General features: G+C 37.3%; 1 protein-coding gene across 1 annotated transcript in view; it reads left to right on the top strand.

Annotated features, from left to right (window-relative positions):
* EPB41L3 (erythrocyte membrane protein band 4.1-like 3) overlaps nucleotides 1–16304 on the top strand; it is a 176952-nt gene that overhangs the window by 127752 nt on the left and 32896 nt on the right. Inside the window, exons 5-8 of the mRNA XM_012725842.1 lie at nucleotides 6999–7122; nucleotides 9247–9465; nucleotides 10051–10138; nucleotides 15526–15678. Of these exons, the coding sequence (XP_012581296.1) occupies nucleotides 6999–7122; nucleotides 9247–9465; nucleotides 10051–10138; nucleotides 15526–15678 (584 nt within the window). The remainder of the gene's footprint in view (nucleotides 1–6998; nucleotides 7123–9246; nucleotides 9466–10050; nucleotides 10139–15525; nucleotides 15679–16304) is intronic.

Raw genomic sequence — 16304 nt, forward strand, 5'->3', positions numbered from 1 at the left:
GTGAATATAGATGTTTTAAAGGCAGATTTGATCTTTATAGCCGACTTGTCTAGCTCAGATGTTTTCAATCACTACAACTTGCAATAAAACGACCTTGACATTTGACTAAATCCTCTGCCCAAATCCTTACGTGAAATATAATTTAATCAATTGACCCTAATTGGCAATTAATCATTTGAAAGTTCCAAATTTAATTATTAATGTTATATTCTAGTTGTCACACAAAAGTCAATCTTTAGTCCTTTGATAGTGTAGAAATGAAGTAACAAATCACACTGAAGTTGACAACCTCTTTTATCAACTCCTACAAGCAAATTAAAGAATGCATATTTCCAAATGGATGAAACAGTTACATGAACAACTCACTAAACTGAAATAGAAGTAGCTAATAGACACTAGACAAAGTGTTAGATATCACTAACAAATGAAATTAAAAAGACATCACTTTTAGCCTATTAGCATTTACAGAGCTTTAAACAAGATATTAAAAGTTTAATAACATGCTGCACTGGCAAATATGTACATAGTTTGTAAAAGTATTAACAGCTACAACCCTTTAAAAGGCATTTTGTCAGTATTTATTAAAATTGAAAATATTTTTATTTGTTAAGCCTCCTTTTACATGCAGGAATTTATCCAACATATTTATAAGAGAGAAGTGCAGAAGTATGAAAAGTTTATCCTAATAATCTATGCAGAGGCAGAAATCTAGAAACAACTTAAAAATCCACTTATAAAGAAATGACTAAATTAATCATGGACTAGCCATGAACTATTAGGCAACTATTAATTAAACGAGGCAGTATAATGTGTCATATAAATGAGGTATTAGCAAGACCAGAAAGACAGATTTGTTTTTTAAATAAGTTGTGCATATATAAATATACATGGAAAATTTTTGGAATTGTGAAAAATATCAACAGTAATAATTTCCAGAAGTGCTGTAGTATAGGGTAGAGAAAGAATTTAAATGTTTTTGTTTTTAACTCTTTTTTGTAGCTTTTGACTTTGCTATAAACCTGAATAACATTTATAAGGATTAAATGTCTTTCTTTAAGCAGTTAACAATAACTTTAATTTTTTAGAGAAGTTTATATTTTTATCAAAATCCAGATTAATTTTCCTGAACAACTAATTCGGGTTGAAAGATAAATTTAAAAAAGTAGGTTACTAATATGCAGATCATTCCCATTGAAGTTTTCAGTAGTTTATTGTTAAAAAAAAAAAAATGATTATGTCTAGTGTATGTGAGTGTCCTGAGATGTCAAAATACTCCAAATACTAATAAAAAAGTAACTGGTAATTATGTGATACTGGATAGATATCTCAAAAAAAGAAACAAATTAGTATATTTCTATTAGAATCTGCTGACTATACAAATAAAAATTTATTTACCATATTTCTTAGAAAAAAATTACTAATATATTCACTAACCTGAAATTGATACTGCAGCCTTTTTATGTAAAAAATTGAAATCAAAACCACAGACAGCTACAGTTGTGATAAGTAAAAACACTACTTCTTTTTGTTCCAGAGTCCTAATAAACAAATTTAAGATGATGAGTATTTTCTAAGATCTTTCTATGCTGTACATATCATAATATTTTGTCTACATAAATCCTCTATATTCATCTAATTAATGAGGTGCTTTATACTTGGATGATTTATAATTATAAAGCACTTTGAAAAGATCTGTAGCAATCAAGGATAAATCATAATATTGCTACAAGAAGAGATGTATAAAGTTTTCTTTTCTGTTGTTAATAGAATTCTGTTTTTTCCTGTAATTTCTCATCTATCCTGTTTCCCGCCTCCCTTTCTAAGGGAAGAAAGCTAAAGAGACAGTCAGAAAGTGAATTTTAAAGGGTAGTTTCATCTTGAACTTGACTGAAACATAAAGAAAATGAAGTAAAAATATTATGGATAAAAGATGAGACAAGGAAAATTGGATCTTTTAAAATACAGAATTTGGTAGCTTCTTCTCTATGTCTTTATTGTTTCCTATGCTCTAAGAGACCTCTTTCATCAAAATTTGCAAGGCAAAAGTATTATATCCAGTGTACCTAATGTAATAGCATCTCCTCTCTCTAAGTGTGTTATAAAAGAACATATTTGTCATTTCCATGCTGTGGGTTCACCGTATGTCTCTAAAATGAGACACTCAAGAGAATGGCAATCAAACTGATAAAGATTTTAAGTTACAAATTTATGAGAAAATTCTCAAACTAAAACATTTGTTCTTAATGGAAAAAATTCAACTCTAATCATCTTTTAAATAATACTATGTGCATACAGTATACTTATGATATAGCAATTTTATGATATAGAATATACTGTATATAGTAATTTTATGCTATAAATGTGATCTGTTTAGGAATTTTAAGATTTGGCAGGCATTTAAGACTGAAATTAGAATTTTTCATCAGAATAAGCTCACTTCAGTTTCACAATTTTCTACTTATCATAAATTTGTAATTTAAAATCCTATATCAGCATTATAGCACTATCTTTTTAATGCATTCAAACTGTCTCATTTCCTGTTTTTAACCAGTGCTGTCCTCTGAGAAGACACAGGCCTGTAAACCCACTCGCTGCATAATCATATCCTCCCAGCTGATTTGTGTCTAACCAAATTCTCTATATGTATCTAAACTTTAATCTGCCTCTCATAAATTTTAAGTACTATGCCTCATTAAACTGGATTTGTTTTTCTTGATTTGGATGTAAATTGCAGTTTTCTTAAGCTTTCCCACTGTTTGCAAAAAAATACCATGCAAACCTTCTAGTTATTTGGGTTATAACTATAGAAAAGTGATTCCTTAGGATTAGTGATTTTGAAATAAGATTCCAGGACCCACCTCTTAGAATCACCAGGGGTAAAATTACGATTTTCTAGGCCATATTCCAAATCTCAGGAATAAAGATTGCTGGGTAGCGCCTAGAGACTGGCATTCCAAGCAAGCCAGTGCTTGTTAAGAGTGTTTACTGTGAGTTACCATACTGCATAGGCACACTATAGAAACATTTTTTTTGTGGAATGAGGATTTTTGCAGTAACATACTTTCTTTTGTTATGTTTTGGATTTCCAACTTAGATTTACCCTGAACTACTTATGGAGTTGTTTAATTACCTTGTTAACCTGTTCATTGGATTTTGAGGCATACTTTGAAGTAGATAAAAATTATAAAAGAGCAATGCATCTATTTTCCATAACTGTTTCATTAGCTTTAGTTCCACTTGCCTCTGGGAAAGCCCTCTCTCGTTTTGAACCTCATCATTGGCAAACATTAAAAGCATTCATTTAGCAGAAAGTAAATAGGAATCAATAAGGGGAAAAAAATCAGACAAACAAACGGACTGTTTTTCCTCATGCTAGATTTATTTTATTTTTTATATATGCTACATGATTGTTCCTTTCTTTGCACAATGTTTGCTTTCTTTTCTCAGGTGTAGTCCCCATAGAGTTCCCACCACCAGTTCACCTGTGCTCCATCACCATAGTCCCTGTGCACTTTCTGCCCTCGCTTTGATCCCTTTCCCTCTCCCTGCCCTGCAGGGTGTCTGATTTATAGTTGTCTTTGTATTGATGTTTTGTTTTGTTGTGTTTTTTCTTGTAACTTTTTATCCTTGGTCCCTCATGTGGTTCCCCTATGTTCCTCCTATAAGTGAAACTATCTGATTGATATTTTTCTATTTCCTTCTGACTGATTTCATTGGTCCTAATCCCTTCTAGCTCCATCCATGTTGCTGCAAATGGTAGTTTTTTTGTTTTGTTTTGTTTTGTTTTTTGGGGGGGCAATTAACCTTTTTTGAATGGTGAAGAAAGGTCCAATGGGGAAAAGGAACAAAACCTCCTCAAGCAACAACCAATTTTTGGGCATTTGGGTTGTGTCTACATCTTACCTATTATAAGTAGTGCTGCAGTAAATATAGGCATGCAGATGTCCTTTTGAATTAACGTTTTTGTGTCTTTTGGGCCTATTCCTAGAGTGGAATCACCTAATTACATGTTATCGCAACTTTAGTTGTCTGAGGAACCCCCACACAGCTTTCCATAGTGGTTGAACCAGTTTGCATTCCCACTAGGAGTGTAGGAGAGTTCCCTTTTCACCACATCCTCACCAATATTTGTTGTTGCTAGTTTTTTGTTTTGTTTTTTTTTTTTAATATTTGCCATTCTCACTGGTGTAAGATGATAGCTAATTGTGGCTTTGATTTGTACTTCCTTGATTATGAGAGATGTTGAACATTGCTTCATGTGCTTGTTGGCCATTTGCAATTCCTCTTTGGAGAAGTGTCTTTTAAATTCTTCTGCCCATTTTTTGACTGGATTGTTTACTTTTTGTTGTTGAGTCTTTTGAGTTCTTTGTGTATCTTTGTGATCCATCCCTAATCAGTTGTATGGAGTGCAGAAATTTTCTCCCAGTTGGGTGTCTCTGTCATTGTTAATGTCTCTAACAAAAGGACATTTTTGAGAACAGTGAGAAAAATATAATCAAGCCCTCCCTGGTGGTGCAGCGGTTTGGAGCGCTGCACTGCAAAACTAAGCTAAACCATGGAGGCTTCACTGTGAGTTCCATCCCTACCCCAGAGGTCATCCACATGGCACAGCAGACCTCTCCAGTCTCACCCGCTGCTCTCCTCAGCAATGTACTTTGTCGATCTATCTGTACTGCTCCTACTCTGTTTCTGGTGAATCCTCTCACCACCCCTGCCCCTCTGGCCTTTCTCTATGCATAAAGAAATAAAATATTTTTTTTAAAAAAGAAAAATATAATTATAAGAAATATGTTTGATAGATAGCAATCAGAAAAGGTAAACTCTTACTATTTGCAACAGCATCAAAGCAACTAGAGGGAATGTCAGAAAGAGAAAGACAGCTACAAAGTGGTATCACTTTTATGTGGAATATGGAGATAATACCAACCAAGGTTTTTAATTATTATAGCCTATGTTTCTATAATCTTTTTCTGAGTCACTTACAAGTGATATTAAGCAGCCAGTGGTACCAGTTCCATACACAGTCCAAGTAAATCACCCCAGTAAACCCCACATATATGGCATCTTGAGTGTGTATGAATAGCAGTTAAGAATAAACTAGAATAAGTGGACCTGTGCCATTTATGACAAAAAGTATAGGAATCCAATGATGTATTTGACACATGCACCAGAGAACAGTGTAAAGAAAAGAGCTAGGAATTACTTCCAATCTCATCTCTTCTGAATATTTGAGAATTGCTTTTGGAGAAAAATGGAGTTTCCAGAAGTCATGTAAGGGGAAGAAGATAATTTTGATGTTTGAAGTTCCATGAGAGTATTTGAAGCATAAATCTGGACTGTAAAGTCACAAAATCATAGAGTGAGAGCAAGGTGATGTCTACAGCATGAGAAAAGGTTTCTTCCTATATAGAAGCCAGTAATGTAGGAGAAAGTTTTTCAGTAGTTCATTCAAAGTACAAACAAGGCCTAACATAGGTATTGGGTGGAGGGGAACAAATGTAACCATGTTCCAAGGAAGAACTTTGGTAAATTATTCCATTAAAAGAACAGAAGAAAAAAAGAAACAAGATCAATAGAAGTTACAAGAAATGATCACATAAGAGTAAATGTAGAAAAGGGTATGCTTCATGTTTATAATAATGAGCTATATATAGAGAATTAGTAAAATGTAGAACTTAGTAAGACCATAATGTTTCTAGTATATATGTGGACAATACAGAGAGTAGGTCCAGTGAGCCATCATCTGGTTCACCCTTTCACTACTGGAAAAGCTGTAAGTAGAAGCCCCAAAATAAAGAGTGGTACAGTCACACATCAAAAAGATACTGCAGGTTGGATCCAGACCACTGCAATAGAGCAAATGTTGCAGTAAAGCAGATCACATGATTTTTTTATATGCACAAAAATGCATATAAAAGTTATGCTTACACTGTAGTTTACATAAAGTGTGCAATGTCTAAAGCCCAGTATACTTAAGTTAATTTAAAAATACTTTATTGCTTAAAAACACTGGCCATCATCTTACCCTTCAGCATATCATAATCTTTTTGCTAGTGTCTTGTAAAAATTGCAGCATCTGCAAAGTGTAATAATGTGAAGCTCAATAAAACAAGGTATGTCTAATTGTGTAAGAGTAACAGTCCCAGATAATAGGAGGTATGGAATTTGGTAACTCATAGTAAACATATCCAAGTACCTCTTCAATCAAAAATTTCCTTGAGGGCCCTCTCTAGTGGCACAGCAGGTTAAAGCACAGCACTAAAAAGCAAAAGCCACTTCATCGTAAGTTCAATCCCCGCCTGCCCCGGAGGTGACCCACATGGCACGGCAGACCTCTCCTGACCTGCCCACTGCTCCCCTCAGCAATGAATTTCATAAGTCATCCTGTTCTGCTCCCCACTCTGTCTCTGGTGGATCCTCTCACTGCTCCTGCACTTCTGGCCTGTACTCCAGTTCTGTATGTACAAGAACTGTATCCCAGTTCTCTATGTAAGAAAAGAAGTTTCAGCAGCCCAGAGAGCAGCCTACTTCTTTAAATATTCACTATAGCAAACTTTACCATAAAATAAAAATATCTTGAGCAGTCCTTTGACGTTTATTATAATGGGATTTAACCTGTAATAACAAAACGGAAAGGACAGAGGAAATGGATCATGACTGCAATATTGGTATGCTGGCTCTCAGGAACTTCATAGCAATAAAGCCAGTCAATTCCAGACTTGTCTGATGGAGGATTACCCATATCATTCTCACTTCTTCCTGCTACCAAAGTCTTATCTTTGTTCCTGAGAAAGAGAGGAAGTTCAGTCAATTTCCTGCTAGTTAGATATGCAAGTAAATTAGTTGACTGGGGAAAAGATTAGAAACTAGATTAAGTGTCAGACATATCTGTGGATTTCTTTTAAGAAAGTCTTCCGTTTTTCCCACTGATGATGATCAGAATTTGCCTGGAATTTAGTGCATGGAGTTAAGGTCATTCTTGCTATTACACTGGGAAGTAAAAAATTTTCTAAGGCCTGGTTCTAATTTTTCTCTCATCTCTGCAGGTGGTGCTTGGCACTTTTCATTTAATGTGAAATTTTACCCACCAGACCCCGCCCAGCTATCTGAAGATATCACCAGGTATTTCAAAGTTGGCTGTCGAAAGGCAGTCGGGTAGGGAGAATTGTTCTGCTCTTCAGCTCCCTGGAGAAGAGTATGTTTACATCTGGTGACCTTACACTCATAGACACTGAAATGACAAACAAAAGACAGCCGAAGGAGAAAAAATATCTGATGAAAAGATTTGCCAAACCATTTCTGCTCACTGTTGAATCTTTGCTGCTAAGCTGATACTTCCCTCTGCCTGACCACGTGGGAAAACATGAGGAATTGAGATACTGTCATACTGTCATCCACCTACCACAGCCAAATTGGATGAGATTCAGCCTTAAATGATAGAGCCTTAAGTGTTCCTCCTTTAAAACTAAGGCAAAAAAAAAAAAAAAAGTGTCTTTGATCCTTCCTTTTTAAATAGCCATCTGATACTAGATAGCTAATTTTAAGTCATGTATGCTCTCTCGCTCACACACACACACACACACACACGACACATGCATTCAGAGTGTCCTTTCCCTGCCTGGGTATCCAAGGAAAGGATTCATTTTGAAAGAAAGGTATTGACATACAAATATTCTGACTAGTTTGTTGACTGAGCTTTGAGCATGAGGAGGGGTCCCTTTGGGAAGCTGCTCCCCTCCATTTGCTGTGCAGCTCTCCTGGCTTCTCTGCATTGGAGAATGCAACACGAAGGCCTGACTCCTGCTATCTGGTAATAAGTCTGCAGGCATCAGAGTGACATAGTGCAGTATGTGCTGCACTTACTGTGTTAACCTCACATCCTTCTTGGAAGTCTGTTCAGAAAAGGAAATTCCCCAAAAAGTGTCGATCTCTTGCTATAATTAGAAACAATTTCACCAGACATAATGAGAGAGGTAAAAACTAGTTCCAAAGGATGTCTTTTATATTTATGTGAAATCAGAGAAAACTTACGTTTTCTTAGCCAGTTACTCTTAGTAATATTGAGAAGCCATTTAACTGTGGCTAATCTGTGGGTGTAGAACCTATTGTACCTGGTTTTGAAACTTAGTCTACAATTCCTTGCTATTATTGTAAGGATTGCAGAGTCTGTGAAGCGTTCACAATTTTTTATGTCTGGATTACATAGAGTTTACTTATAGCATCAGTTTAAAATTACTTGAAGAGAGGATCTTAAAATATTATCATAGCCTTCAATTTCAATAATTGATTTCTTATATGAAATTATAAGCATGTTTAATTTCATGAAATATGAAAAGTACCATGAAAAGTAACACCATGAAAAGTATTATTAAAACTTATCAGCGTTAACTTTTGCCTTGGAGTCTTCTGCAGTTATTATCAGATCTATTAATCTTAAAAGTAATATAACAGCTGTTATTATGGATAATTTTATGATATCTTGGGAAAAATATGGAAAATAATTTTATATTGTATTTTTATATACTTTATATTTTAATATAGATTTTACATTATATGTTACATATTATGTTCTCACAATTTGAACCTGCTTAAAGTGATGAGATTCTCATATGTTAAGGTAGTAATTTTTAGAGTTAGTCTTCCTACAAATTGGAATCTAAGACAGTATCTACATTCAAAACAAAAAAAGGAATTTGAAACAGGAAAAAAAAATTCTCTATTAAAATGAGATGATCAGGTTAGAAAAGCAGGAAATTGAGAGGATAGTTTATCATAACATGGTTGTTGAAATGCCTGAAATCTGTCTTGGCCATATACAGTATTTTTTAATTTAGATATCAAGATGAGATTTCCTTAAGCCTAAGAGATCCCTCCTGATTATTTTTAAGAACATCATTTTTCTATTATAATTGTCCAACCAAAGATTTCAGGGCATGTGTTGAGAATTGTTCACTTGACATTAAACATTATTTAAAAGATAGTAGAGGACTATGCCTTTCATTTCTTTTACTGTGTACTTTGCTAATAAAACCCTGCTTTTCAATATTGACTTGCTTCTAGAAGCTCTTAAATATTCTGTTTTGTAGCCAAGGATTTTTATATCTAGGTGAAAATATAGATGCTAGAAAATGTGGCCCTGAGATGATTTGACAGGGAGTAACTGCTCCCAGCACAGTTTGTTCTGGCTGGCCTGCTTGCAACGTGCCCTGATGCCGGCTTTTTGCTTTGTCCCTTGGCTCCTGGAAGGTACTACCTCTGCTTACAGCTGCGAGACGACATTGTGTCTGGAAGGCTGCCCTGCTCCTTCGTCACCCTCGCGCTGCTGGGCTCCTACACTGTTCAGTCAGAACTTGGAGACTATGACCCAGATGAATGTGGTAATGACTACATTAGCGAGTTCCGATTTGCACCAAACCACACGAAGGAGCTGGAAGACAAAGTGATCGAGCTGCACAAGAGCCACAGGTTAGTGGCAGAGACCCAGAGAGCAACATTTACCTCGTGCCTTGATGGACAAGTTTGACTTCTGCCCACATTTTCCAGGGCTGACTTCAGTCCACTAAAAATGGGGCTAGAACCGAATGAGGTTCTGTATATGGTACAGTTCTGAAATTGTCACATTCTCCTTCCCCATCTCCATTTGTAATTTTTTTCTTTAAAAAAATATTTTCTTGTAAATAACAAAAATAATGAACAACCATATGCCAGAGACATTTTGCGGGGGTGGAGTGGGGAATGGGATCAAAAACGGGGGGGTAGGGAGGAAAATGCACGGGATTATGGTGATGGCACACGGGTGACTTAGTGATGGGAAACCCACGGGGATTACAATTGAGATGGAAAAAAAATGTACAAAATGATGTAAAAATAAACTTTTGTAAAATAAAAAATATATATATATATTCTTGTTATCCTTCTGCCCTCAGAGCATAAATCTCTTAGGACCCTTGTGGAGGTTTGTTTATTAAATAGCAAAGGAGCTAGGTGGGAAATATTTCAAGAGTACCTGGTGGAAGAAAGCATTGTCATGCATTTCTCTTTTCTTATCAGAGGAATGACACCAGCAGAAGCAGAGATGCATTTCTTGGAAAATGCCAAAAAACTCTCCATGTACGGGGTAGATTTACATCATGCCAAGGTATGCATTTTTAAACCCTAAACTTTTTGTTTAATTTTATTTCATTCAATGTTGCTATTAATATAAATACCAATTTCATTCAACTAATGTAAGTGAAAACTTTGGGGACTCAAACTTGTGTTTGCCTTTTAAGTCTTGCTCAGCAATAAAAGATAATTTAGCTCTTTGATATTTTACTGGGGAGTTTTCTGTATTCTACATGGCTCAAATTCACATGACGCATGGCCTCAGCCAACCAAAAGCCTGCAGTAGGCAAAGTCTCTGATTGCCTGTTGGTTCAGTTAGATTTTTATCTTGTTATAACAAGCTCTTCATTCACCTGTCCTTGTCATGATTCTGCCTCCTACTTTGTGCTGACACCTGTCCTTTGCTACTGCCAGCCCTTTCTCTTCTACGTTTACCCTGAACATACCCATGTTTCTGGACTGTTCTGCTTCATCATGTCTAAAAGTGGCCAGTTGTCCAATATCCAGTTGTCACATCTGTAAATGACAAGAACAGTTTATGTGCTGATTCTGGGTTTTCACCAGACACACAGGTGTTTGATGAAAACATGTAATTTGTTAGGATGTGAGGGATAATTTCTTGTACTTTTATCAGTATTCAGAAGATGTATTTGAAGTCCAGGGATGGTTTCTTCTGATTTGGGCCAATAAGATGCATCATTTCTCTATAGAAATGGGTGTTTGACTTCTGAAGAACAAACTGTCACCAAATTTATTGTGGAACTTAAACGAATATGCAGGTAACAGGTTTTTAGGCAAGTGGGTGTCTTATACACAGTCAAGTTTGAGGTCAAAAAAGGGAGAGAGCTTTGATTGACTGTGATCCAGAAAACATTTCCATGACCCCAAGGAACCATGGGAAAGAACTTGATCATCTGTAGGTTCTGTGTGATACAAGGGAACAGCTTCTGGCTTGGTATTTGAGAAGCAGACTATTTCAAAGTGAGTTTGAATTTTGACACGAAAATGTCAAACAGGGGCCCTCCCTGGTGGTGCAGCGGGTTAAAACACAGCACTAAGAAGCTTAAGCCACTTGCGCATGAGTTCGATTCCCGCCTGCCCTGAGGAGATCCACATGGTGAGGCAGACCTCTCCTGACCCGCCCGCTGCTCCCCTCAGCAGTGTACTTCGTCGATCTGCCTGTTCTGCGCCCCACTCTGTTCCTGGTGAAGACTCTCACCCTCCGCATCTCTGGCCTGTACCCCAGTTCTATATGAATAAATAAATAAATCTCTAAAAAAAAAGAAAATGTCAAACAAATGCAGGTTTGATTGTTTATGCCCATGGGCCATTTTGCGCATCCTATAGGATGAATACTTCCTAGACCTGAAGGTCTGAGTGCTAGCAAACCTCCAGAACTTGGCCGGGGCATTGAACGTGCTGGTACCTTGAGTGCCAAGCTTGGTGACATTTCTGTGTAACTACAACGGCAGGTGTAGCTCTCTTTTTTTGCCAGCTCATTATTACATTTCTTCATTTATTTTGTACTCAGATGGCAAAGGTGTTTTATATTTTGTGCCAGGTACAAGGCAGAATGAGGATTTTAAAAGAAAGAGACACGCATAGATTGTTTTTTCTTAGGGTTTCCCCCCTACGTCACTAAAAGACAAGGAAAGAAGAAAAAAATGAAGGTAGCCTGCAAATTTGAGTTACATTATATACAGCAATTCACTTAACTGCCCAGGGTAGATAGGTGGACTGATGGAGGGAAGGAGAGATGAATGGATAGATAGATTATTAGGGCACACATTTAGAGACATACAACTCAGGATGCAACAATGTTTCTGTCCATAAAAAAATAAAATCACCTATCATTACTGTACAAGATTAAAATAGCTACATTTTCATTCAGTAATATGATTTGAAATAATGCCAATTAAAAAAAGATAATTAAGGAAGCCTGCTATAGGAATTTATCTGAATATTAAATATAGCAAATGATTCAGTTATAGACTCATTTTCTCATGCAGCCACACTCCATCATTTCAAGAAAGAAATTTACTAAATTAAATTACAGCTGATTTCTGATTATAAGTGAGGTGCTTTTCTTCTGTTGGTAGGAAAGACCCTAAGCTTTATGGCTTATTTAGATATTCTGAATCATGAACTTCACAGTTCTGTATAAAAGAATAAATACTCATATTAGATGAAGGTCATGTGTTTTGCAAAACCTGTTCTCAATGCTTTGTTATTCTCTTAAGAAGACTGACTGCTTGGTATTTACTATCAGTCTTAATAGACCCTTTCAGAATTATTTATTTCATAGAAAATTCTAAACTATAGATATACAACCAATTCAGCTGTCCATGGAACAAGGATAACGAAGGATGGAAAAGGTTGAACAATGATGTGAAGTCAAGGAAATAGCATACGGGTTTATTTAATTATGACAGACCGGGACTTCCCAGCCCTCACTGCTTCATGCTGGAGGAAGCATTCACTGTGCTATTGGTGGGAAACACATGTCCTTTTCTCCCCCTCCCCCAATGAAGACAGCTATTATAGTACAATAGATTTATCAGACTGCCCTCAATACTATGGGAGGAAATGGGCAGAACACTTAATATTAGAAGTATTTTTTATGGCTGTGTGACTAATAAAATACTTATCCATTTTAAAACCCTACTTCATCCTGATACTGCCTTTCTTCATTTGTCTTTTCTTTATGCAAACACTGTTATGACTTAGCATTTGCTGGGAGGCACTGTGCTCCCCACACAGTCAGGATGATGAAGTTGCTGCCTCTCAGAGAGGGTTGTGGGTCAGGAGGATTGGGCCAAGGAACAGCTTCCCTGCAACACCATCTGCTTGGGGTGTTCTGGAGAAACAAGCGTTAAGTAGACACAGTTGTGTACATCAGAGAGGACAGGAGAAAGGCGGGGTGGTGTCCTTCGGACACCCTCATCTTCCCCATGAAGGAATTCTGTTTTCTTACAGTTAAAGACACTGATGAGTGGCCCTCCCTGGTGGCGCAGCGAGTTAAAGCACTGCACTGAGAAGCTAAAGCCACTTCCGCATGAGTTCGATTCCCGCCTGCCCCAGAGGTGACCACATGCCGTGGCAAACCTCTCCTGACCCGCCCGTTGCTCCCCTCCGCAGTGTACTTGGTCGATCTGCCTGTTCTGCTCCCTACTCTGTCTCTGGTGAAGCCACCACCCCTGAGCCTCTGGCTTGTACCCCAGTTCTGTATGTACAAATAAATAAATCTTAAAAAAAAAAGACACTGATAAGTAATTCAAAAGTAGATAATAATAAAAAAGATTGAAATATCCTCTCCCTTCATAAGTAAGTCATATTTCCTAAACATATGCTGCATATGTATTAAAAAGAAAGCAGATCAAGGAGCAGCTACTCAAACAGGCCTCCTCTTGTCTGTCTTCCTGCTCGTGGTGACTGTCACCCCTGAATTGTCACACAAGCAGACTGGCTGCTTCTATGGATCAATAATGCCGGCTGTTTGTCAGCATCAGGTTATAGCTCTTTAAATGGCTCTTTCAAATTAAAGCCCTTGATAAATGGTGGGCAGTTTCTGGTCCTTGAGTTCTCAAATTCTATTATGTTGCAATATCCTGCCATCAAGTATATCCACTCCTCTGGCGTAATTTCATATCTAACCCTGTGATACATTACCGAGGAAAAATATTTCATTTTAAATCAATTAGATTGGATTTGTAATGTTAAATTTCATAGAGATGGACCAAAATGTTTATTGTTAATGCTGGAAATGATCATCTTGTCCCTTGCCCTGACAGGATTTAGGAACTAAACTCCCACAACATAGATGAGGCAGATTGTGCTACCTTCCATGCCCTTCCGTTCTGTGGCAGAGTGTGACTCAGATGGCCATGCCCACTAGTGTGACCAAAGAGCTCAGCTTCATCTCCTGTGTGCCCCTGCTTCCTGCAGCCTGTGAAAATGGGGGAAACCATACCTCAGAGTTCAGCCTCTGGCCTTCACTTCACCGCACTCAGACCCACTTACATGTTCCTTTTACACTCATGCTATCAGAATACAGTGTTTAGGGAACACAGGTTGTACGTGACATGTTCCCTGAGCTTCATATGACCTCTCTGGTTATAGGGGAGCCTTACTGGAAAGTATGTTCATTCTTGAAAAATTTTTCTTTGACAACACTGTTGTGTAAAAAAAGACTTAAGGTTCTTTTTCAAGAAACAAACTCCGAGACACTTAGAGAAAGGGAGGTAACCTCCCATTTAGTATCTAGCAGATTCTTGAATGACGTTTCACTGAACATCATTTCATCATCAACTTGATGAGAAAAAAACACTTACAGCTGATAATGAATGAAGAGACTTACTCCACTTATTTCACTGTCATTTTTTTTAAAGATTTATTTATTTGTGCATACAGAACTGGGGTACAGGCTAGAGGCTCAGGGGTGGTGAGAGGCTTCACCAGAGACAGAGTGGGGAACAGAACAGACAGATTGACAAAGTACACTGCTGAGGGGAGCAGCGGGCGGGTAAGGAGAGGTCTGCCACACCGTGTGGTCACCTCCAGGGCAGGCAGGAATCGAATTCATGCGGAAGCGGCTTTAGATTCTCAGTGCTGTGCTTTAACCCACTGCGCCACCAGGGAGGGCCCTCACTGTGTCATTTTGCTTAAAGTTGTAGATTCCCAAAATGAGCCATGTTAACTGTACATCACTAACAAGTTCTACCTCCAGACTAGGCTGCCCACATTTAACAGGTTAAACACCTAACCTCTCCATGCCTCAGTTTCCTCATCTGCAAAATGGGAATAATAATAGCAACTATCTGAAAATATTGGAGTGACAATGAGGAGAGTTAGTATATATAAAGTGGTTAGTGTCATGCCTGGCACTCAGATGAGAGAGCTATGGGCATTATTATTATTATCATTAACACAGCCTCATCTGGTTGGCCTTCCCAGAGTGCAGTGTTTATGACATGAATCACCTGGGTGAGCAGAATTTATTCAGAGGCTCTCTATTAATAGACTATTACTAGTGGCAATTTTTTTTTTTAAGATTTATTTATTTACAGAACTGGGGTGCAGAGGCAGTGAGAAGATTCACTAGAGACAGAGTGGGGAGCAGAACAGGAAAATCATCTGAGTACACTCTGAGGGAAGCAGCAGGCTGGTCAGGAGAGGTCTGCAGCACCATGTGGATCACCGGGGCAGTCAGGGGTCGAACTCATCCTGCAGTGGCTTTAGCTTCTCAGTGCTGTGCTTTAGCCCACTGCAACTTAGTGGTGATGTTTTCAGAAACAGCTGTGGCACTTTTCATATTTAAATTAGAGGTACAAGTTGTATATTATAGGTTCTGTCATGGAAGTGTAAGCTGTAAGTGGAAATAAGTGAGATGCTGATTGGTTCTGTCTTGCTGCTATTTTCCAGGATTCTGAAGGAGTAGAAATTATGCTAGGAGTTTGTGCAAGTGGTCTGTTGATATATCGTGATCGGCTGCGAATCAACAGATTTGCCTGGCCTAAGGTTCTAAAAATTTCATACAAACGGAATAACTTTTACATTAAGATCCGGCCAGGAGAGGTAAGTGGACTTGAATTTACATGTAGGTTGGGGCGAGAGGTACCTGCTAGCAAACAGAAGTTTAAATTACCTGCTCACAAATTCTAAGCATTGTGGGACAGTGACTTAGGTCTAAATGCCTAAGAGAATTTATAGTAGGTTTGTCCAATAAACAGTAGTAAATGTTCTTACTGTGTTCCCATTTCCTCCCACTGTATATATTAATCAGAAGACATTTTTATATATTTTAATTTAAAATCAAAACTCATGAATAATGTTTTGTATATTTCAAGCTGTGGTATAAAAGAAACTGTTCATCATTAAACCTCTGTGAATAAAGAATAGATTACTTCCTTTCATCCCTGTTGTTATGTCTCTGGGCCCCTTTCTACACTCCTAATCTGATGGCACTTTAAAGTGAATAGCTCAGAGATAATGTGCATCAAAGTACAAGAAAGATTAGAGCAAGGGACTTCATGTGAATAAAGTGAATGTTTCACAGTCTGATGTCTTTTCTGCCTTTTTTTTAATCAGAGCAGCTTAATGAAAGTGTCAAAATTGTTAGCTAACTCCTTGGGCAATAGCATCCCTGATAAACTATACTTATATCCTCTTTTGTGATTTTTTACATTAGCAAATAGTAAATA

The sequence above is a fragment of the Condylura cristata genome, unplaced genomic scaffold, assembly GCF_000260355.1.
Source record: "Condylura cristata isolate star-nosed mole 26May11 unplaced genomic scaffold, ConCri1.0 scaffold00016, whole genome shotgun sequence".
Taxonomy (NCBI): domain Eukaryota; kingdom Metazoa; phylum Chordata; class Mammalia; order Eulipotyphla; family Talpidae; genus Condylura; species Condylura cristata.